Source organism: Drosophila pseudoobscura, chromosome 4 (genome assembly GCF_009870125.1).
Source record: "Drosophila pseudoobscura strain MV-25-SWS-2005 chromosome 4, UCI_Dpse_MV25, whole genome shotgun sequence".
NCBI classification, from domain to species: Eukaryota; Metazoa; Arthropoda; class Insecta; order Diptera; family Drosophilidae; genus Drosophila; species Drosophila pseudoobscura.
In genome coordinates, this window is record NC_046681.1 from 20,943,496 (window position 1) to 20,963,163 (window position 19,668).

The 19,668-nt window shown below is 46.1% G+C and overlaps 6 protein-coding genes and 1 long non-coding RNA gene across 7 annotated transcripts; 4 read left to right on the forward strand and 3 right to left on the reverse strand.

Moving 5' to 3' along the window:
* Positions 1-618: 618 nt before the first annotated feature.
* frtz (WD repeat-containing and planar cell polarity effector protein fritz) lies at positions 619-4,594 on the forward strand. The gene is made up of 6 exons (XM_001356513.4): positions 619-1,331; positions 1,762-2,062; positions 2,122-3,072; positions 3,132-3,999; positions 4,063-4,222; positions 4,282-4,594. Exons 1-6 carry the CDS (start codon positions 926-928, stop codon positions 4,395-4,397), a joined length of 2,802 nt encoding a protein of 933 aa, XP_001356549.2. The 5' UTR covers positions 619-925; the 3' UTR covers positions 4,398-4,594.
* Positions 4,487-5,473, reverse strand: mRpL48 (mitochondrial ribosomal protein L48). The gene is made up of 3 exons (XM_001356514.4): positions 5,250-5,473; positions 5,090-5,188; positions 4,487-5,031 (listed from the first exon to the last, which is right to left on the reverse strand). Exons 1-3 carry the CDS (start codon positions 5,259-5,261, stop codon positions 4,600-4,602), a joined length of 543 nt encoding a protein of 180 aa, XP_001356550.2. The 5' UTR covers positions 5,262-5,473; the 3' UTR covers positions 4,487-4,599.
* Positions 5,474-5,605: 132 nt separating this feature from the next.
* Positions 5,606-8,679, forward strand: LOC4816781 (transmembrane protein 87A). The gene is made up of 10 exons (XM_001356515.4): positions 5,606-5,849; positions 5,923-5,983; positions 6,084-6,169; positions 6,235-6,420; positions 6,639-6,800; positions 6,862-7,145; positions 7,210-7,425; positions 7,482-7,602; positions 7,671-7,824; positions 7,886-8,679. The coding sequence occupies exons 1-10, from the start codon at positions 5,742-5,744 to the stop codon at positions 8,110-8,112; spliced, it is 1,605 nt and encodes a 534-aa protein (XP_001356551.1). The 5' UTR covers positions 5,606-5,741; the 3' UTR covers positions 8,113-8,679.
* A 549-nt stretch (positions 8,680-9,228) lies between these two features.
* Positions 9,229-11,302, reverse strand: cpb (F-actin-capping protein subunit beta). The gene is made up of 2 exons (XM_001356516.4): positions 11,093-11,302; positions 9,229-10,740 (listed from the first exon to the last, which is right to left on the reverse strand). Exons 1-2 carry the CDS (start codon positions 11,093-11,095, stop codon positions 9,913-9,915), a joined length of 831 nt encoding a protein of 276 aa, XP_001356552.2. The 5' UTR covers positions 11,096-11,302; the 3' UTR covers positions 9,229-9,912.
* A 4,117-nt stretch (positions 11,303-15,419) lies between these two features.
* On the forward strand, positions 15,420-17,627 carry Trm1 (tRNA methyltransferase 1). The gene is made up of 4 exons (XM_033379279.1): positions 15,420-15,567; positions 15,642-16,193; positions 16,254-17,333; positions 17,394-17,627. Exons 2-4 carry the CDS (start codon positions 15,685-15,687, stop codon positions 17,563-17,565), a joined length of 1,761 nt encoding a protein of 586 aa, XP_033235170.1. The 5' UTR covers positions 15,420-15,567; positions 15,642-15,684; the 3' UTR covers positions 17,566-17,627.
* Positions 17,422-18,438, reverse strand: LOC4817256 (uncharacterized). Its single transcript, XM_001356518.4, has 2 exons — positions 17,840-18,438; positions 17,422-17,784 (listed from the first exon to the last, which is right to left on the reverse strand). The coding sequence occupies exons 1-2, from the start codon at positions 18,294-18,296 to the stop codon at positions 17,663-17,665; spliced, it is 579 nt and encodes a 192-aa protein (XP_001356554.3). The 5' UTR covers positions 18,297-18,438; the 3' UTR covers positions 17,422-17,662.
* Positions 18,417-18,871, forward strand: LOC26533655 (uncharacterized). The gene is made up of 2 exons (XR_001451140.2): positions 18,417-18,502; positions 18,561-18,871. It is a non-coding gene; the product is annotated as an uncharacterized lncRNA (long non-coding RNA).
* The last annotated feature ends 797 nt before the right edge of the window (positions 18,872-19,668 follow it).

Genomic DNA, 19,668 nt, shown 5'->3' on the forward strand with positions numbered 1-19,668 from the left:
CGTAGGCTCTTTATTAACATTGATAAGATAATGTCAATGGCGACAACTCTGCAGACCCTCGAGCATAGTTCAACCTGGAAATCGCAGACGACTGTTGGTTGGGTAATAAAAACTTTTCTGCGATAATGAATAGGATTTGCTCGAAAGACAATCTAAGCTAAATTAAATTTGTTATTAGATTTCAATTCTTGGCGCCAATCACCCCAATTGGATCGATAACGATTGTCGCTCCAGCAACAAGTGATCGTCAGCAGGGTGACCGTTTACTTTCGGTATATTTGGACGTCGACAATGTGAGCGGTAAATTTAATCAAAATGAGCAAGCGATTTAAAAATGCAACATTTTAAATCTATTATATGTAGGTGAAAAGTAAAAATATAAAAGACAAAAACGGTGCAAAAATTTCAAATCGGAAAAATGAAATCTCTTCAAAATGACAAGGAAAATAACAGTGACGATGATGAATATTGTGATTAGTGAAATCGATGATCTGTTTTATAGTAATATTATTTTATATAGACAGCCTTATAAAGGATTCACCTCAAATAAAAACAAACATTTTTCATCAGTACATTTCGCGAATGAGACGGTATATTTTGACGGTATCAGTCGGTATATTCTATCGTTGATCGTCACTGATCGTCAGCCAAGTGCCAGCTCTAAATTCCAACAAATTTTCAGTGTTTACGTTTCGAGATAAAAAAAAAATTACAACATTTTTCAGTGCACTTCAAACGTTTTTTATTGATCGCAGCAACGTAAAGTAACAGCCTAACAGTCTCGCGCTGTAGGCCAGATCCGTAAAAAGTAGTGCAAACGTAGGAAACACAGTCGCAGTTGCGCCGAGGAGAAGCAAATCCAACGTAGTGACACCCATTTCGCGGCCATGCAAATCGATGCGTTTAGGCTTAATATCGTCTAAGAATGCTGCTTAGTGAGACCCACTTCTGGACGACGCTGCGAGATGAAGTGCGCATCAAGAGCAACGACTTGGGCGCGTTTCGGTACATGCGGCAGAAGGAGCAGGATCCGGACTTGACGGCGTTGGCCAAGCGGGACTACACCGAGAGGCGAAATGGTCTGGCCGTCCTAAAAAATAACAGTCGGAAGGCGGCTGGTCGCCTCAAGGATAATCTCAAGAAGCTGGAGGATCTACTACGTCAACACAAGGTTATCCATTCCGAGTGGCAGGATGCGGCACAGGTGCTGCTGCTCTTTGCCAATGGCATCATTGCGCACATTTGTGTCGACATCTACACGGGCGACATTCTGCGGATGGTCTTCGAGAAGTATCTAGTTGGCAAATTGGCCGCCGAGGTCATTACCGATGGTGAGTGTGTGACAGGGTATAATCTACTTCGTGGTGTCCCTGGTAGTCGTGGATAGAGTATTACTGCTTCAATATGGCAGTGGCACTTGTGCCCGTTGCTGCTGTCGTTGCAGCTATGGAGAAATTTGCATTTGCAACAAGTGCGACTACGTTTGCACTTTCCCACACCAACACACAGTAAAAGTCCCAGCCTCAGCCTAAGCCACACGCATGCACCGCAGCCATCACAACCATCACATGCATGTTCATGCAATTATTGTAATTTTTAATTAATCTGCTTGCTTGTTTTGTTGGCCATAAATATGCGCCTCCCTCCACACCTTCACACTCCTCCACCCACCACACCACACACACAGCTCTTTCCATGTTTTGTTCGAGCCGCTCATTCAGCTTTGTCGATTGTGCTTTTTTGTTTTGTCGCTGGCTTTAGCATTTTTTACACGTTCCCACATCGTCTTGGCCTACAATACGAACCAGCTGACGGTCGTGCATCTGCAGCGTCCCAATGCACGGTCGCAGGGGCCGGAGAAGATTGCCAACATGGATCCGCGCATATTTCATGTAATCATACCGGGCGCCACAGAGCGTAAGCTGTCACGCCATCTAACAGTGAATGGAAGCTTCGATCTGTTTGTGGTGTGGACGCAGTCCTCGCAGAACGAGGTGTATCCCTGGCGACCCACGGTCAGAGATCAGGATCGTGCCAACATTCATGTGTTCAAAATTAAGGGGTAGGTTATCCCTGTCTCCTGTAAGCATACTCGATTAATCACCCAATCCGATCTATCAGTTTGCAGCTGGAATCGATGGCCTACTGCTGGTCGGAAAACGATCCACTATGTGTGGACTTTCTGCGAAGCAGCGAGAGCCAGATCATCACGTTGGAACAGAAAGTATCGCGCAAGGGTGAAATCAGCGCCGAGATTTGTTCCTATGAGCTGGCCACAGGGAAGATGCAACGCACCGCGATTACCTCCATCCCTATGGGCGCTCAGATCTGCTCTTTCGCCTTCAGCCCCGACCAGGAGAAGCTCTTCTTGGGTAGCATCGATCAAAACATTTGCCTGCACGATCTCGTCCTGCAGACCACCAAGTACGTGAATCAAATCGAGATTGTGCCCCACCAGTGTGCCTGGCACTGTGACTCCGCCATGCTCTGCGTGGCCAATGAGCGATCTGTGCTGCAGTGCTTCGACCTGGCTTTGGCTACAATTGGCCATCAGTTGGTCAGCGAGAATGTGACGCCACTGAGCCTGCTGGATCTTTCGCACTACTTTGTGGCACAGCCTACGCTGCTGCACATTGCCTTTAGTCGGAAGCCAGATTTGGGGAGCTTTACGCACACCTATGCCCAGACCGATTGCTTGCTTCTGCTGATCTACGAGCAGGGGCCGCTGGCTTGTATGCGCACCTTTGGTGGAGCTGGCATGCGAGGCGATATACACAACTCCGGACTCACCGCGGACGTCATAGCGGATAAGTACTTGCGACTGCAGCAGCCGGACCGAGCCGTGAATGTCCTGGCAGCTCTTAACTGGGAAACATATGGAGCCATGTGCCTGATAACCCTTCACAAAATAGCCAACTATGTGTTTTTCGGCGGCGATCAACGGCGGCCGCGGATAGAGCTAATGGCCAGAGCTTTAAAAACCTTCGCACACACGCTGTCCGAGGAAACGAAGGACGAATTTAGTGATCAGGTGTACGATCTGAAGCGACGCTTTTGCTTCTTTCTGCTGCGGTAAGTTGCAGTTCAAGCAATGTTGTTTGTTGGCACTCATCAAAGCAATCTTTTCACAGAAAAAATCTGTTTGCCGAGGCCTTCGAAATCGCCCAGGATGTGGCGGACTATGATCTGTTTATGGATCTGTACAATCTAACCAAGTGCATTACCAGTCTGGGCGAATTTGCTCAGGTGTCGTTCAGTCAGGCCGCTGCCATAATCCATGAGGAAGACCGTGCCAATGGCAATCTCAGCTTGACCTGTGATCTGCGCTCTGAATCCGCTTGCTCCCAGTCGACCTGCTCTGAGCTGTTGCGCACGGGCCAGGGTCAGCAAAACCAGCAGCAGGCCCTAAAGAATTATGTGCCACCTCTGCCATCGTTTAAGTCGAAAGTGTTCAATGCAGAGATGATCAAGATCAACATACCTAAGCCCGAGCTAAGGCCCCCACTGCCCAAGCTAAGCATTGCAGCACATCCTCCAACTACATCTTTGGCGGGTCTATCCTTGAAGAGCGGTAGCCATCTGCAGACACCAGTGAAAAGCACCCATTCGAATGGCAATGTTTGGTCCCAGGATGTGCCAGATCAAACGGTAGGCCTACCCATGACCAGCAGCCCGCCGCCCCGTCCTCAGCCTCCTCCGGCAATCCCTGAACAAAGCTCACAACTGGGTCTGTTCAATGCACCGCCCCCAGCGGCGGCTTACCAGCCCAAGTTCTACCAACACCCACTTGTGTCTGGCAACATACCCGCCATGCTGCCCACGGTGTCCAGTGAAGAATATCAGAAGCGCTTGCTGCTCAAGAAACCAACAGCCTCTATACTGTCTAATCCGGCTGCCGCGCCTGTCAACGGCGAGGCGGTCACGCCCAGTGCCAAGTCTCAAACGGCTGAGAAGAACAAAGTCAAGTTCTCGGATACAATCCAAGTGGCAGTGGTCCCGGTAAGATCTGCGGCGTCTTAATGACGAGTACTATGTTTACCTTGATGTTTTCCACTTTACCAGGAGATTCCTCGCAAGGAGAAACCAATGCCGCCGAAGCGAAATGGATACTCCAGACCGGTAGCACGACATCTGACTAATCCGAAAAAGGAGCTGGCCGACAGCCTGCCACTTTGTCATCCCCATGATGATTACTTAAAGGATTTCAATCCGATCAACACAAGTAGGTAAATGCGTTGCCAAAGAAGATCTTATAACTAAGGAGAAATTGATTCGTTTTAGATGTGACCAAGCCTCCGGCGCGTCGCCGCGAGGATGATCCGAAGCAGAGCAGCAGTAAAAATGCCAACTCTTCCTCATCGTCCTCCATCAAGGTGGTCCACTTTGGTGTGGTCTAATTGAATAATTCATAGTGCAATTGCTAAGTTTATACCTTTTTGGCTTAGAGCTTCCGTCTTCCATTCATTTGTAACTACTGCCGTCCAACTTAGTGCAAAGCTTTAAATAGGAAAGTTTTTTATGCATAGGTTCTCTCTATACTCTATACACACACAGGTTATTCATTAAATCTTAGCATTAAATGTTTGCCAAATTGCGAAGTTACTTTTTCTTGGTGCTCGCACCACCCATGCGCTCCAGTTCTGCCTTGAGGTCGAGCAGATCCCTGTCGGGCACATAGCGACGTTCCTCGCAGTCATCTGTGTGCTCCTGCACTGTCAGGCTCACACCTTCGGGTAAGGCAGCCTGGGCTATCCGCAGGAACTGAGGATAGACGGGGGCATCGACATTGCTCAGCTGCAGGCTGCGTTCGTAGGTAGTCAACTTGTATTCGGCCTCAATGACTGTGGAATTGGGACGCAGCCGCTGAACTTGGGTTTGCTGTGGCGGCAGGGCATAGCAGTCCGACACATCGAGATCAAGATATTCGGCCACTCCGTGGAGGAAGCGTTGGTAACTCTCAAGCTGGGGATAATCATAGCCTTTGATTTGAACATTAAGGCTTTCGTACTGCGGGAATTTCGGCTTAAGTGACTGAAATCCACAAACAAATCGGTTACGTTTCGAAGAAAAGAGAAATGTTGCATCCAACCTCTAGGTAGTCCGGTTCATATACGCTGCCGCTGCTGCTTCTAACCGTCGTCGACGTTGGCTTAGCTAATTGCAGACCCACCCGCACACTTGGCAGTACCTAAAATATAAAAAGAGAGGCATTAACATATACCATTTAATACATTTAATCGTCTATTTACTCTTCGCAGCATTTTATAGCGATTTTTTGAGTCCGAGGTTATGTCACAACAGCTGTTTGAAATGTGGGTATATCGCTTATCGCACAAAAATACCGATACTATGTGTACAATTTCTGCTGTTCCGCTTATCGCACATAAAAAGAACCATTATACTTATATTAAACATTAGAATAGAGCTGGGTGGAGACGGACTCAACCATGGATAACTCCACTAAACAAGGATGAATTTCGCGGGAGCAGTCTCACCTCACCTCCACATGGACAGAAGTCCTGTTCTTCCAAGTTTGAAAATTTAAAAAAAATCTATGTAGTGATGGGACAAATCCAACTCTTCTTCTTTGGAGAGAAGCAAAACCATCGATACTATCGATAGTGCCCTCGATGGCCCTTGACACCTCTAATTCCTAGGAGGAATAACATTCTTATTTATTTAGATTTTCTGCAAACATAAAAGTTAAAAATTGTCACGTAGCACAGAAAAACGGTATCAAAATGCAGAATACGTGGACGCTTTTCGTAGTCGCGTTGGGGCTTATTTCAATCGTCTCGCGAACAGCCGCAAAGTCCGACCCCGGTATTGTCGATATCCAAGTCAACGCAGTAAGAATCCTTCTGAGAATCCAAGAAAATGTTCCAATCCGAACTACATGATCTGTTTGATACACTTTTCCAGGATATTCCATATATCAGGGAGCAGCGGCCACTTCTGGCGAACACCATGATCTTCGCGCAAAGTTAGTATTATTGCAACGTGTGTATATGAACGTGTGACGAATCCTTTTCCTAACCTACACCTCCCTTGTTTCCTATATTGCGTATTTTTTCTTCCTCTAGTTACGGGATGCACATCCAAGGCGGAGACAAATCTGACAATAACCTTTAAGCTGACGGAGCATCCTTGCATCTTTGATGACCGGATGGTAAACATTTCCCATTTCACATGCCTGTTGCCCAGAAACGTTGACTTATAGTTGTACATTTCTAGCTGCAACTAATCGCGGAGAACCCCACACAGCAGCAGAACTCGAGCATAAACAATGTTATCGTACAGGTAACAAAGACCTATGCCTGCAACGGCTTGATTGTGTTGGTTGGAGACAAGCCGACGGAAGGAGTTCCGTCCACGCCGGAGCCGAAGCACCCTATGAAGGAAAACAAGCATCCTCTATCGGTAATTTTTCCATGACTCAGCTCAAGTGCTAGACAGCAACTACTTGGCCATCTGGATATCACAAAAAAATATGTTTGCTTACATTTTTTGCGCTATCAGTCCAGAGTCGGCTTATCGTGTTCCTTTCTTTGGTTCGCTGTTTGGGTGTGTGCTCGCACATGCTGATTAAATGCTAGGCACTCAGTTGGGGAAATGTATCTAATTTCCTGCCTTTTCAGCCCACAACCAACTCGATTGTCAGCGTTAAGGAGGATGGCATATACGAGATCGAAGTGAACATAGCCCCGGGACAAGCGAATCAACAGTTCAATGCTATAGTTCACATTGAGTTTCTTGGACCGCACGGTTATATCTCAGCCATAGACTGGCCATTCAAACCAGTAAGATATTATCACTTCATTTGTTCTGTTTAGCTTATACATAATTTGACTTGTTTGTTAGTTCTATCTGATCATGTGCATTGTTTACGTGATCTTTGGCATCATTTGGCTGTTTGTTTCGTTTTCGCAATGGCGAGATCTATTGAGAATTCAGTTTTGGATTGGTGGCGTCATACTGCTGGGTATGCTGGAGAAGGCCTTCTTTTATGCCGAGTACCAGACCCTCAACAATACGGGATTGGCTGTGGAACACGCGGAGCTGGTTGCTGAATTTGTATCTTGTGCGAAGCGTACACTGGCTCGAATGCTGGTGATCATTATGAGTCTGGGCTTTGGAATTGTCAAGTGAGTAGATTCTAACTAAATCTTGAACTACAAAGTACAAAGAAGTAAAATGTGATTATTTTAGACCTCGCTTGGGTCCCATGCTGCATCGGGTTGTGGGCGCGGGTGTTCTCTACTTTGTGCTGGCCTGTGTGGAGAGCTATTTGCGTATCACCAACGTGAAGAGTGATCGTAGCGAGTTGCTGGTGGCCAGCATTCCTCTTGCGGTTCTCGATACAGCTATCTGTTGGTGGATATTCACCTCCCTAGTGCAGACAACCAGGACGCTCAGGCTAAGAAGGTAAACGCTAGAATTCTTTGGCTATTAGAATGTTTACTGAGCTATTTATATTTTAGAAACATGGTGAAGCTATCGCTCTATAGGCATTTCACCAACACGTTGATCTTTGCCGTTATCGCTTCCGTCATCTTCATGCTGTTTGCGTTGCGTTTGCGTAGAACTGAGAACTGTACGCCTGTGAGTTGTTGGTTAGCATGAGAGTGCCATGGGCAAAATTTTAACACATATATTCATGCTTCACTTAGGGTTGGCGTGATATCTGGATCGATACGGGCTTCTGGCACATGCTGTTCTCAGTGCTGTTGCTGGTTATTATGATACTATGGCGACCGACAAATAACAATCAACGCTATGCATTCACACCGCTGCTGGACAGTCCCGAGGACGAGGATGAAGAGGGTAAGTCATTCTAAACTTGAAATACACCATAAAGCTAATTTGCTTGATTCTTACCTTTCAGATGAGGAGGATCAGTTTGTAGCTGATACTTATGGCGTTAAAATGCGCGGTCAGAATGGCACGCCGAAGACATCGACAAATTCGCGCACAGCAACAACCACTGAAGAGGACGATTTGCGTTGGGTAGAGGAGAATATACCCTCATCGATGGCTGATTCCGCTCTGCCCGTGCTAGACTCGGATGAGGAAATCATCAATACTAAGTTCGAAGTTTCCAAAATGCAATAAGCCGAGACTTTCGCTGGAACTAAGAGACTCTTAGCATATTTTTGTTGCACAATCTACATCCGAAATATGTATTGTATTTTTATTTTAATTTGAGAACGAGAGAACAAGGCAAGCTAAAGAAGGGAGAAATAATTATAATTGCTGGACAAAATTTTTGAAGCTCCACTGCTGCTGATCTGATCTTCCCCACTTACGGTAAAACCCTCAAGTGTATTGAAATTGGCTGTGTCCGACGACGACTACACTGAATTGTGTTTGCTTTTTCAGCCAAGCTTTCTGGGCCGGTGTAAAATATTGTATGTAATCGTAGTTACTCTACTCACACGTTCTCCCTCTAAATAAATCTAGCTTATTCGTAATACCTAGCCTAAGTTGTAGATATCTATGCGACAGACACTTAATTTATGAACCTTGAAAACCATTTCGAACGATACTTTTGATTACTTGAATACAATTGCTAACGTGTTAGTACATATATACATATATGTGTATATATATATTGATGTCCCTCGCCTCTTTGTAAATAGCTGGTAACACAAAAAAATAAACGATATATGTATAAATGTATTCTGTAATGGTACTTATGATAAAAACCCAACTACGTCATCGGGTAAACACTTTTACTGAAACTAAAATACATTTGCAGATATTTGTATAAGCACAGACACACACACACACACACACACACACCTAATCGTATTTAAATACAATTTTTGGTAGAACAGTTTACGATTTTTCATAAATAAATTCAATCGTATTGTATGCAATGAAGGTAGCCATATACCAAAAATCGGAATGTTTGTATGACTTTGCCCTTATCAGAATGCAGCGCATATCTGCGCTATCTCGTGGTAAGTCCCACCCCCCGACAGAATGACTGATCCAGCAGTGATAAGGCGACAAATATGTTTCAATATTTATTTGTTTTCTTTCTGTATAAAATTTCTCCTTTGCCTTTGAAATGTTTCTTTAAAAAATATTAAGTAAAGAAAGGGTAAGGTATAATGTGCATTTTCTCAGTTAATACAAATACATAGCGAGTTTAGTAAATATATTTATGCTTCGAGCTCCTTATTGTTAAAATACACACACACACACAGTCAAAAAGTCACAAAACAATTTATAAAACACATGATTTATTCGCGGAAGAGTTAAGAACAGGCTGCTGGCAAATGAAATGTATTGTTGGGAGCCATTTGCCGCGACTTCGATACAAATATGCATTATACAAATAAGATACAAATACTTATAGATACTGTCTTGAGGGCGGCGAAGTTGGCGTTTTGGCTGAAGTGTGAAATGTGGAGCGCAAATAACCATGATACTGTATGGATGGGAGCCTAGGTGTGGGTGTGGGTGTGGGAGACAGTGTGAAACGGGCGGGCAATTTACATTAATATGTATCTGGTTTAACAATTTCTCTCATTTAACAAATTTACTGCCTAGAAATGCGTATTTAATATTTTAGTTTGTTTGTCTGCTTCTGCTGCCCAAAGTATACGCAGCCAAAATAGTGATCTGTTCTGGAAAGGGTGTAAGTATTAGGGAATTTAACGACTCTAATCAACGAAATATTACCCAAATGTGTATTATGGTTTGTATAGCATTCGGGTAATATTTCGTGTACAGCAATTGGGCTAATTCACATATTTTTACATCCAATCATAAATCAGTATTCAAAGGTAACGTATAGATCGGGCTATGGTAGGTGTATATTGAAATTGAATTATGAGGAGGCCACATTGAACGGGTGGGCCACGCCTAATGCTGGTGTTGATACCGCCTTCAGCCGCTCAGTTCTCAGTTCGATTCGGGCTTGACGTTGCGCCTCAGTATTGCCGCGGCCAGGTCCTGCTTCATGGCCGCCTGCTGGCGTTGATCGGCCAGCGATTGTGTGCTGCGCAACCCATTCACAATGTCCTTGGTCTTGCCAAAGTAGATCTCGTTGAGTGTGTTTCGTATTTTGTTTTCCATCTCCTCCACCATCTTGCCAATGTTGGCAATGTGCGGCGACGAGTCAGTGACGTTGGCGTCCTGCTCCGTCTGACGTGTCAGTGAGCCGCCCAAGTTCATGGTACCTGATCCCTGCTTGTTTGTCTGCAGCCACAGCATGGCCGTGGAGGTGAGCTTGTAGTGGGCAGTCCTTCCTGTGGTCTTCTCTTGAACCTCCACCACATGTATGGAGTCCCAGCAGCCACGAATCATTTTGCTACCATCACCAGCCTTCTTGATGAGTATCACAGCGGCAAACCCATGATCCAAGTCCCACAGATATACGGAGGATACACCACCCTCGTAGTACATCTCTCGATATTGATCAAAGGCGTAGTTGGCCTCAATTTCTAGTTTACGTAGGCGCTCCGAGGGCATTTGGCCATCCTCCAGTGGGGGGTAGTAGGAATTCGACCAGGGCGATCGGTAGGAGTCACCATCTCGATTGTAGTCGCACAGCAGATAGTCCTTTCCATGCTCCTTATCTTTGGCTATTTTGAGCGGCTGATCCACGGACGAGAGCAGATCCTCACATAAATCTGGAGCCAAGTCGATCAGGTCAATAAGGTTCTTCTCAATCTGCTGCGGCGGCAGTCGGCGCATCAAATCCAAAGCGCAGTCCATTTGCATTTCCGACTAAAGAAAACAAAAGAAACGCGAAAAAGAGAAACTTAATTAGTCGAGTCGATAAAATTGAGTCATTGCCGAATGCTGATAACCTCCGCAAACGTAATCCCCTGTGGGGATGAGTGCGACGCGACCGGTAAACGTAGGAGCCAGCCACGACTACCATATATGGGCATTCTTTTAGGTCATAGGCTGCCGCCCCTATACCACCGCTGCACTCGCATCGTTTCGACTGAGAGCTACCATCATCGGTGATATATATATATCGTACGCGAAAGTCTTGATTATGGGGCGGAGGCACAATAACTGATCTTTTGTTGGCCTTTTTTGTTGTGTTGTTCATATCTCGACTATTACTCACCATTTTGAGGATTTTTCTGTTTTCCTTTTCGTCTATGTTATTGCTCTGTTATATTTACCCGCGCCTTGGTAAAGCAAATATTGAGTGCTTTCCTGTCTTAATTCTAACTATTATTTCGTTTTTTTATTGCAATTTTATCACTAAAATTTACTTTTTTAGCTCATAGCAGTGTGACCAGTGGGATTCACCGATAGAATGTATTCAGAAATCTTCTAAAATATACCGACTCATTTTAAAAATATACCGTAAAAATACTGACGAATTACAAGTTGTATTATACATATTCCTCCTTTTTGATCTTCCGTCGAGTATTACTAGCTAGATAGATCCACAAGCCACATAATCTCATTTTAAGTACGTTTGTTTTTATTGTATTGTGTCGAAAAAAAGGTTTAAACAAAAAAGGTCAACAAAAAACAGTGGCAAGTCAACCGGAGTGTGGGCATTTTTATACCCTGTTTCATTAGTTAATTAGGAGGATGCTGTTTTTAAGCTCTTTTAAATAATTAATAAAGACCGTTTCTCAGGTTGATATGATACCTATTCTAAGTCTCTGAAAGAAGACAATAAGTTGCAATAATTGAAATAGCTTCAATACAGACTGACTAGTTTCTACATATATTGGAAGTTGAGATGAAAAACATTTTCTGAATTCTATAATATCCATTTCCAGGGTATAAAGATCCGCGCCATGTTGAGGGACAATGCCGCTCGATTTCTCGGCACATGAGTCTTGCCAATGTTGCCAGCAACGTAAAAAACGTAGGTGAGTATGAAATGTATGGACATTGTTGAGCTGAAAAAGGACATTGTGGCGAGTAAAAATCCCATAGGGAAAATCCCAAAAAGTCCCACCAAACTTGAGCACCAAAAAGAAATTGTTTGAAAGTGAGCGAGCGAAAAGGATTTAAATGCAATCCTTTAGAATAACTGATGCACGGAAGAGAGTAAAAGTTTAAAAAAACCTGCCGATGCTGCCGGATCGATACTGCATCCAGGATCGCGTGCATCGCGCCAGCAGTTTGTTGTTTGGCACCCCTATTGATCTTTTCCATTGACTATTTTTTCTTGGTTCTTCCTTTATAGCTACAAACTGCTATGCCGCGATCCCCAACTCTTACCCCGCCAGGTAAAGTTATTAAACTATTATTTATTCATTTACTTTATTTATCTCTTCGCTTTATTTTAGCAGTTCCGTCCCTCCGGTGGCCAGGAAAACCTTTTGCCGACCATCGTTTACCAGAGACTTCAAACTTCTGCTATTCCGGTTCATTTGAGCGAGTGTGCGCTAGATGACGGCTGTCCACTCCAGGCGCCCGACCGGCTGACATCGCGAACTTCCCGCCGGATTCTGCACGCGGGGCCACGATGCCATGATGCCACGATGCTCCTCTCGGGACATGATTCTGCGCGCAAGGCTGTGGTCTTTGGCCTGTGCGACCTTTGAGTCCAGCCATTGCCATGGTCCTCTTCCTTGCGTCCCACGGTACCTACTCCGCGGGTGATTCCTCCGAAGCTCCTCGTCCGTTCTGGAGTTCCAAGGGATATGTTCCTGGCTGGATTGTGGCAACCACTGGCTGTCTTGCTGCTGGCCATAGACATTGTGTCGCTGCTATATCGCTATGGGCTTCAGCTTCGAGACGCGTAAGTAAATCAGTATATAATTGTATATACATATATATTAAAATATATCTTCCTTCATAGAGGACTTATTTCCCCACGCAAGACCGAATCCCAGTCAGACAGAATCGTAATCCAGCAGGACAGAAGCGATCCTTTGCAAGAGCCCAAATCTAACAAGCCGCCGCATCTTTTGACTTGGCCATCGACAACTATCTCAAGGACTTTGGCCATGGCAACCAAGGAGCAGCTGCGCTGTCTACTAGACTCTAGATAGATCTCGTTGTTGTTAGGTTTAAGGATACATGCATATGTACCTCTATACATTTAGATAGTAGATATATGTAAATGTAATCCACTTGTTTATTTATTTATACTAAGTTATGTTATGATGAATAAAACTATTGAATAATCATCCTTGCTGTATCCTGTATCGGGGAAACTATCCCAACTACAAAAAGGGGTGGCCTGCCCATATCGGTTCACAAATAACGGAGAAAGCTAAGTATTTTTGATTGGGCAAAATGTCCTTGATCCTTGATAACGACTCCATAAAATCAGGGACGATTTTCCGATCACAGGAAGCCGTCGCACGTCTCGATCGGGCCACAAAAAGCCGAGAAAACTTAATATACGTGTTTGGAGTCCTTACGGAAGGATCAAGGACATTTTTCTGATCACGGGGGGCCGTCGCACGTCCCGATCGGGCCACAAATAACGGAGAAAGAAAGTATATTTGTCTGGAAAAAATATCCTTGATCGTTGGTCCTTGAAAAGGACTTCATAAAATCAGGGACATTTTTCCCAGCACGGGAAGCCGTCGCATGTCCCGATCGGGCCTCAAATAACGGAGAAAACAAAACTGGCTTAACTCGCCAGAATCTGGATGGGATACCAGGCGAACATAATCGGTAGCAAGCAACAGCAGCAATTGCAAAAAAAAATTCGCAGCATACTTTAGGGGGCTCAACATTTTTTAAAAAAATTCATCGACCTTCTGCTGATTTCTGTTCGCCTGGTACCCCATCCAGATTTTGGCCATTTCACGCGAGTTTTTTCTTTGTACGGTGGCGCCCGCATTGGGGATTTCTTGAACTACATTTTTAAGGCCAGTTACAAGCCAGTTTTGTTTTCTCCGTTATTTGAGGCCCGATCGGGACATGCGACGGCTTCCCGTGCTGGGAAAAATGTCCCTGATTTTATGAAGTCCTTTTCAAGGACCAACGATCAAGGATATTTTTTCCAGACAAATATACTTTCTTTCTCCGTTATTTGTGGCCCGATCGGGACGTGCGACGGCCCCCCGTGATCAGAAAAATGTCCTTGATCCTTCCGTAAGGACTCCAAACACGTATATTAAGTTTTCTCGGCTTTTTGTGGCCCGATCGAGACGTGCGACGGCTTCCTGTGATCGGAAAATCGTCCCTGATTTTATGGAGTCGTTATCAAGGATCAAGGACATTTTGCCCAATCAAAAATACTTAGCTTTCTCCGTTATTTGTGAACCGATATGGGCAGGCCACCCCTTTTTGTAGTTGGGATAGTTTCCCCGATACAGGATACAGCAAGGATGATTATTCAATAGTTTTATTCATCATAACTTAACTTAGTATAAATAAATAAACAAGTGGATTACATTTACATATATCTACTATCTAAATGTATAGAGGTACATATGCATGTATCCTTAAACCTAACAACAACGAGATCTATCTAGAGTCTAGTAGACAGCGCAGCTGCTCCTTGGTTGCCATGGCCAAAGTCCTTGAGATAGTTGTCGATGGCCAAGTCAAAAGATGCGGCGGCTTGTTAGATTTGGGCTCTTGCAAAGGATCGCTTCTGTCCTGCTGGATTAAGATTCTGTCTGACTGGGATTCGGTCTTGCGTGGGGAAATAAGTCCTCTATGAAGGAAGATATATTTTAATATATATGTATATACAATTATATACTGATTTACTTACGCGTCTCGAAGCTGAAGCCCATAGCGATATAGCAGCGACATAATGTCTATGGCCAGCAGCAAGACAGCCAGTGGTTGCCACAATCCAGCCAGGAACATATCCCTTGGAACTCCAGAACGGACGAGGAGCTTCGGAGCAATCACCCGCGGAGTAGGTACCGTGGGACGCAAGGAAGAGGACCATGGCAATGGCTGGACTCAAAGGTCGCACAGGCCAAAGACCACAGCCTTGCGCGCAGAATCATGTCCCGAGAGGAGCATCGTGGCATCATGGCATCGTGGCCCCGCGTGCAGAATCCGGCGGGAAGTTCGCGATGTCAGCCGGTCGGGCGCCTGGAGTGGACAGCCGTCATCTAGCGCACACTCGCTCAAATGAACCGGAATAGCAGAAGTTTGAAGTCTCTGGTAAACGATGGTCGGCAAAAGGTTTTCCTGGCCACCGGAGGGACGGAACTGCTAAAATAAAGCGAAGAGATAAATAAAGTAAATGAATAAATAATAGTTTCATAGTAGTAGTAAACAACAAACTGCTGGCGCGATGCACGCGATCGTGGATGCAGTAACGATTCGGCAGCACCTCAAATTACCAGAGCGGTGAAAGATACGAAAAAGTGATGATTTAAGCCTCGGGCCGCTTATCCGTGGTAGGATTGGGGAGCTGTGACATCGGTTTTGAAAATTAGATGTAAACAAAGTAGGTCACGATAAATGTCACTTTTTAACATGGTAACGACACGGTAACTACATATTTGTTAACTGTGAACTGCATTTTTATCAATAGGGTATACCCTATACCCGATTTATTTAAAAACTGTCACTTTGCGAGGGCTTTTGGTTGGTTCATTCACTTTCAAACAATTTCTATTTGGCGCGCACCTCAAAATCGAAGAATATGTAAAGTATCCCTTTAATTCGTCAGTATATTTTTAAAATTAAACGGTATATTTCGGTATATTTCTGAGGGTCAGACGGTATATTTTAACGATAAATCCGCCACACGTGGATGAACAAATGGAAATTGACGAAGAAAAGCATCAGGTTGTTGAGGGAAAACATGTCCCATTGCAAGATGCCGTTCCGAAGAATCCCAATGAGCACGTTATCCGCGAGCGCCATGCCGAGATCGTGTCTGGCGGCAATGTATTTTACAATCCGGTGCAGGAATTCAATCGAGACCTGAGCATCGCCGTTCTGAACGTCTACCAGCAGCGTCTGTCCAAGGAGCGATGCGAGAAGGCGCTTAAAAAGCAACGCAATCAGGTGCACGGCGAGGAGGAGGCTACTCCGCCGATTCCTACGCCCGTAACGTACGTGGCAGGCACACAGTACGCCGATGGATTGCGGATTCTGGAGGCTTTGGCTGCGACGGGACTGCGCAGTATACGATATGCCCAGGAGATAGCCGGCGTCCGTCAGATAGTGGCCAACGATCTGTCGCGTCAGGCCGTCCAATCCATCAACGCCAATGTGCAGCACAACAAAGTGGAGTCGCTGATCGAGGCCAGCCATGCGGATGCCATGTAAGAACCAAGCGAATCAGAGTCTGCCAACCTTCTATAATAATCGTAATTCCATTGCAGGACGCTGATGTATCTGTCCACCGCTCAGGAGAAACGCTTCGATGCCGTTGATCTCGATCCCTACGGCTGTCCGAATCGCTTTCTAGACGGCGCCATGCAGTGCCTGGTAGATGGTGGCCTGCTCCTGGTCACGGCCACCGACATGGCTGTGTTAGCCGGCAACGCACCGGAGGCCTGCTACGTGAAGTACGGATCGGTGCCACTCCGGATGAAGTGCTGCCACGAGATGGCCCTGCGTATCCTGCTGCACTGCATAGAGAGTCATGCAAACAGGCATGGCAAGTACATTGAGCCTCTGCTGAGCGTCTCGGCGGACTTCTACGTGCGTATCTTCGTGCGTGTGCATGTGGGCCAGGCGCAGTGCAAGCTGTCCATGAGCAAACAGTCCTGGCTGTATCAGTGCACAGGCTGCGATACGTACACGCTCCAGCCCCTGGGCATCACCAAACCAAATCCCACGGTCGGCAATCCCCAGCAGCTTAAGTATGGCATCCCAACGGGTCCGGCGGTGAACTCCCAATGCGAGCACTGCGGCCACAGGCACCACCTGGGCGGCCCAATCTGGTCCGCACCCCTACACAACCCGGACTTTGTTAAGGACTTGCTCGATGCAGTGCGGGAGACACCCCTAAGTGCGCTCGGCACACAACGACGCATCGTGGGCGTCCTATCCGTGGTTCAGGAAGAACTGTCCGATGTCCCACTATACTACACACCCGACAAGCTGTGCTCCGTGTTAAAGCTGGAGATTGTGCCCATGCTGAAGTTCAGATCCGCCCTTTTGCATGCCGGCTATCGTGTGTCCTACTCACATGCTTCGAAGAACTCGCTGAAAACAGATGCCCCACCATCCGTTCTGTGGGACATTCTACGCTGCTGGAGCAAGCGACATCCAGTGCGTCCGGAAAGGATGATTCCAGGTACTCCCTTGCAGGCCATACTGTCGCAGCCCTGCTCCAGGGATTACGAGTTCGACGAGCTGCATGCCGCGGCCAATCCAAAGAGTCGCCGCTCGGCGCTCTCACGCTTCCAAACCAACCCCGCGCCACACTGGGGCCCGGGCACAAGGGCTACCATCATGTAAGCCCATCACTCTAAAGCTCTTCGAATATATTGTAGACTTATTCTCTGCTTTTTCAGGATTGGAGAAAATAAACTGCCAAAAAGCTATCGCAACCAGAACAAGAAGCAGCGCCATAAAACGTCACAGGAGGTAGTGGGGCCACAAGAGGGGGAACAGGTGGAAGCAGAAGAGGAGGTGGCAGAGGCACATCTCCCCAAGCAGCCCAAGCTGGACGAAGCGACTGCGTGACGTTGCTTTATGGGGCTGCTTCCTTGTCAAAATTTAATTTTCAATAAAGTTATACAACACAATTCTCGCCTCCCCCTTTTGATTGAAGGAGGAGGAGCTAATAACGGAAGAAGTTGCCATCGGAGGTCTGGCGTGAGAAGCCATTGTTGACCAATTGATTGTGAACGCCGCTGCAGATGAGCTTGACGCTATGCGGATGAATCTTCTCCTTGCAGCCGCCTGTAAAGGAAGACACGAATTATTTAGTTTATGATAATATAGCGCGGACACTTACCAATGCGAAGCGGATGACCCAATGCGTCGTCTTGTTTCCGGCGAATAAAGCGCGTATTGCGCAAAACCCTAAATGTCTGATACTTGGCACCGACCTCCTTTGCCCCGCCAGGCGCTGACCAACTACAGATCGCAGTGCACGTCTCGCGCTGCAGCACCGAGTCCACCTTCTCCGGGAAGCACTCCCGGCTATGATCGTAGCGTGATTGCAGCTGAAAGTCCAGCGAATCCTTGGGTATGTTCGGGTTACCACGATAACGCTTGCTGTAGCGCACCGAGTTCATTGTCTGGTGGTAGAACAGACGCTCATGGGGCTCCAGATGTCCATGCCAGGTGCCCGTGTCGCCAAAGGGCGGCGGCGGTGGGGGTTTTGGAAACTGGCAGATATAGGTGCCCTCCGAGCGCAGATCCGGCTCGTACGAGTCATTGCGCAGCTGCACCGTCGTGTACTTTATCATGATGCTAGAATAATTATTTTTCTTTTTATCAACTAAATTTTGAACTGATATATATAGTATGTAACAAGGAACAAAGCAGAGCAGCTTGTAGACTGAATCTCTAATGTGCCTCTCGGTTGCCCTGCCAAATGTTAAGTCAATAAAACACCCGCCTGCCCTGCTCGAGGCCGATGGAAACGGGTCGTGACACGCGGTGGGGCCAGGTGGTGAGAAATGCCTACTTCGTCGCATTGCGATGAATATTTATTACATGAAAATTTACAGTCTCGCAGCGTCTTTCTTCCGTTTGCTTTTGATTGTGGGTTGCAGTATGTTCCCGGTGCGCCAGACCAGACGACGTGCCCACTGATCACAATGTTGGTCCACTTGGCCTTGTCCTCGCACCTTATCTCTCGCAGTCTGATAACAAGGAAAATTAAAAAAAAAGAACATCTACATCACAAAACCTGAACCGTTTGTTAAAATGATGATTGAACTAATAATTTTAAATGGATTAAAAGACGAAAGTCAGGTTAATTTATTGGAACGAATGCTTGTAATTAATGTGCAAATATAGTCATTCCCGCCCACTGCAATACTTGTAGTTTTGATTAATCTTCAGCCTCAATTCAATTCAAAATCGTTTAAAACAAGTTTACTCTCTTTCCAAAAGAAAAAAACAGTAGGGATAGATGAATTCGTTTTTATTCATTATTTTTTTAAGCTGCAACATAAGTTTAAATATTAGTTTTCGTTATGTTAGGCACTTACCGCGCTGATCTACGAGATCTGAGAAGTCCAGGCCACAGGAGGTGGTTTAGGGATTCCCGGAATTGCAGAGTCCATTGCGATTCCGTGGTAGTTTTGCTGGAAATGTTTTCGCCTAAACTTAAAATGGACGCCCACCAAACGCCAAGCGGCAACACCAGACAGGAAAACACCAACAACGCCAACCAGCAACCAGCAACAAACGACGGGACGAGAGAAGTGAAGTAACAGGAAACCGGAACCGGGAAACGGCAAACAGCCAAAGAAATAGTCTATATATCCCTTTTTCTCCCACTCTGCTCTGGATCTCGAGTGCAGCAGCAGCAACAGCAACAGCGGTAGCAGCAGCGGAGGCGGGGCGGCGACAGCGGCTGACAGGAAACGCCAACGGCAACGGCAGCAGCAACAGCAACAGCTACGCGATGTCCGCTCTCGTGTCGTGTTGTCTCTGCTAGCGCTGGACGGGGGAAGAAGAAGATGCTCTGATGCCTCTCTGCTGATCTGATCTGATCTCTCCTCTCCTCCCTCGCAATAACCATAACATTATCTTTCAACCGCAACACTGCCACACACCAATTTGCCTGCATATATAATAAATGTGTAGAATGAGTGGGAGAAGCTGGTT

Excerpts from the sequence above, each read along its gene's own strand:
- frtz (XM_001356513.4), top strand. The coding sequence starts at position 926 with ATGCTGCTTAGTGAGACCCACTTCTGGACGACGCTGCGAGATGAAGTG. Across the intron at positions 4,000-4,062 it reads TCCAAGTGGCAGTGGTCCCG|GAGATTCCTCGCAAGGAGAA; the intron begins GTAAGATCTGCG and ends CCACTTTACCAG. Across the intron at positions 4,223-4,281 it reads TTTCAATCCGATCAACACAA|ATGTGACCAAGCCTCCGGCG; the intron begins GTAGGTAAATGC and ends GATTCGTTTTAG.
- mRpL48 (XM_001356514.4), bottom strand. Across the intron at positions 5,032-5,089 it reads ATGAACCGGACTACCTAGAG|TCACTTAAGCCGAAATTCCC; the intron begins GTTGGATGCAAC and ends TGTGGATTTCAG.
- LOC4816781 (XM_001356515.4), top strand. The coding sequence starts at position 5,742 with ATGCAGAATACGTGGACGCTTTTCGTAGTCGCGTTGGGGCTTATTTCA. Across the intron at positions 7,603-7,670 it reads GAACTGAGAACTGTACGCCT|GGTTGGCGTGATATCTGGAT; the intron begins GTGAGTTGTTGG and ends TGCTTCACTTAG. Across the intron at positions 7,825-7,885 it reads CGAGGACGAGGATGAAGAGG|ATGAGGAGGATCAGTTTGTA; the intron begins GTAAGTCATTCT and ends CTTACCTTTCAG.
- Trm1 (XM_033379279.1), top strand. The coding sequence starts at position 15,685 with ATGGAAATTGACGAAGAAAAGCATCAGGTTGTTGAGGGAAAACATGTC. Across the intron at positions 16,194-16,253 it reads GCCAGCCATGCGGATGCCAT|GACGCTGATGTATCTGTCCA; the intron begins GTAAGAACCAAG and ends ATTCCATTGCAG. Across the intron at positions 17,334-17,393 it reads GGCACAAGGGCTACCATCAT|GATTGGAGAAAATAAACTGC; the intron begins GTAAGCCCATCA and ends CTGCTTTTTCAG.
- LOC4817256 (XM_001356518.4), bottom strand. The coding sequence starts at position 18,296 with ATGATAAAGTACACGACGGTGCAGCTGCGCAATGACTCGTACGAGCCG. Across the intron at positions 17,785-17,839 it reads GGGTCATCCGCTTCGCATTG|GCGGCTGCAAGGAGAAGATT; the intron begins GTAAGTGTCCGC and ends CTTCCTTTACAG.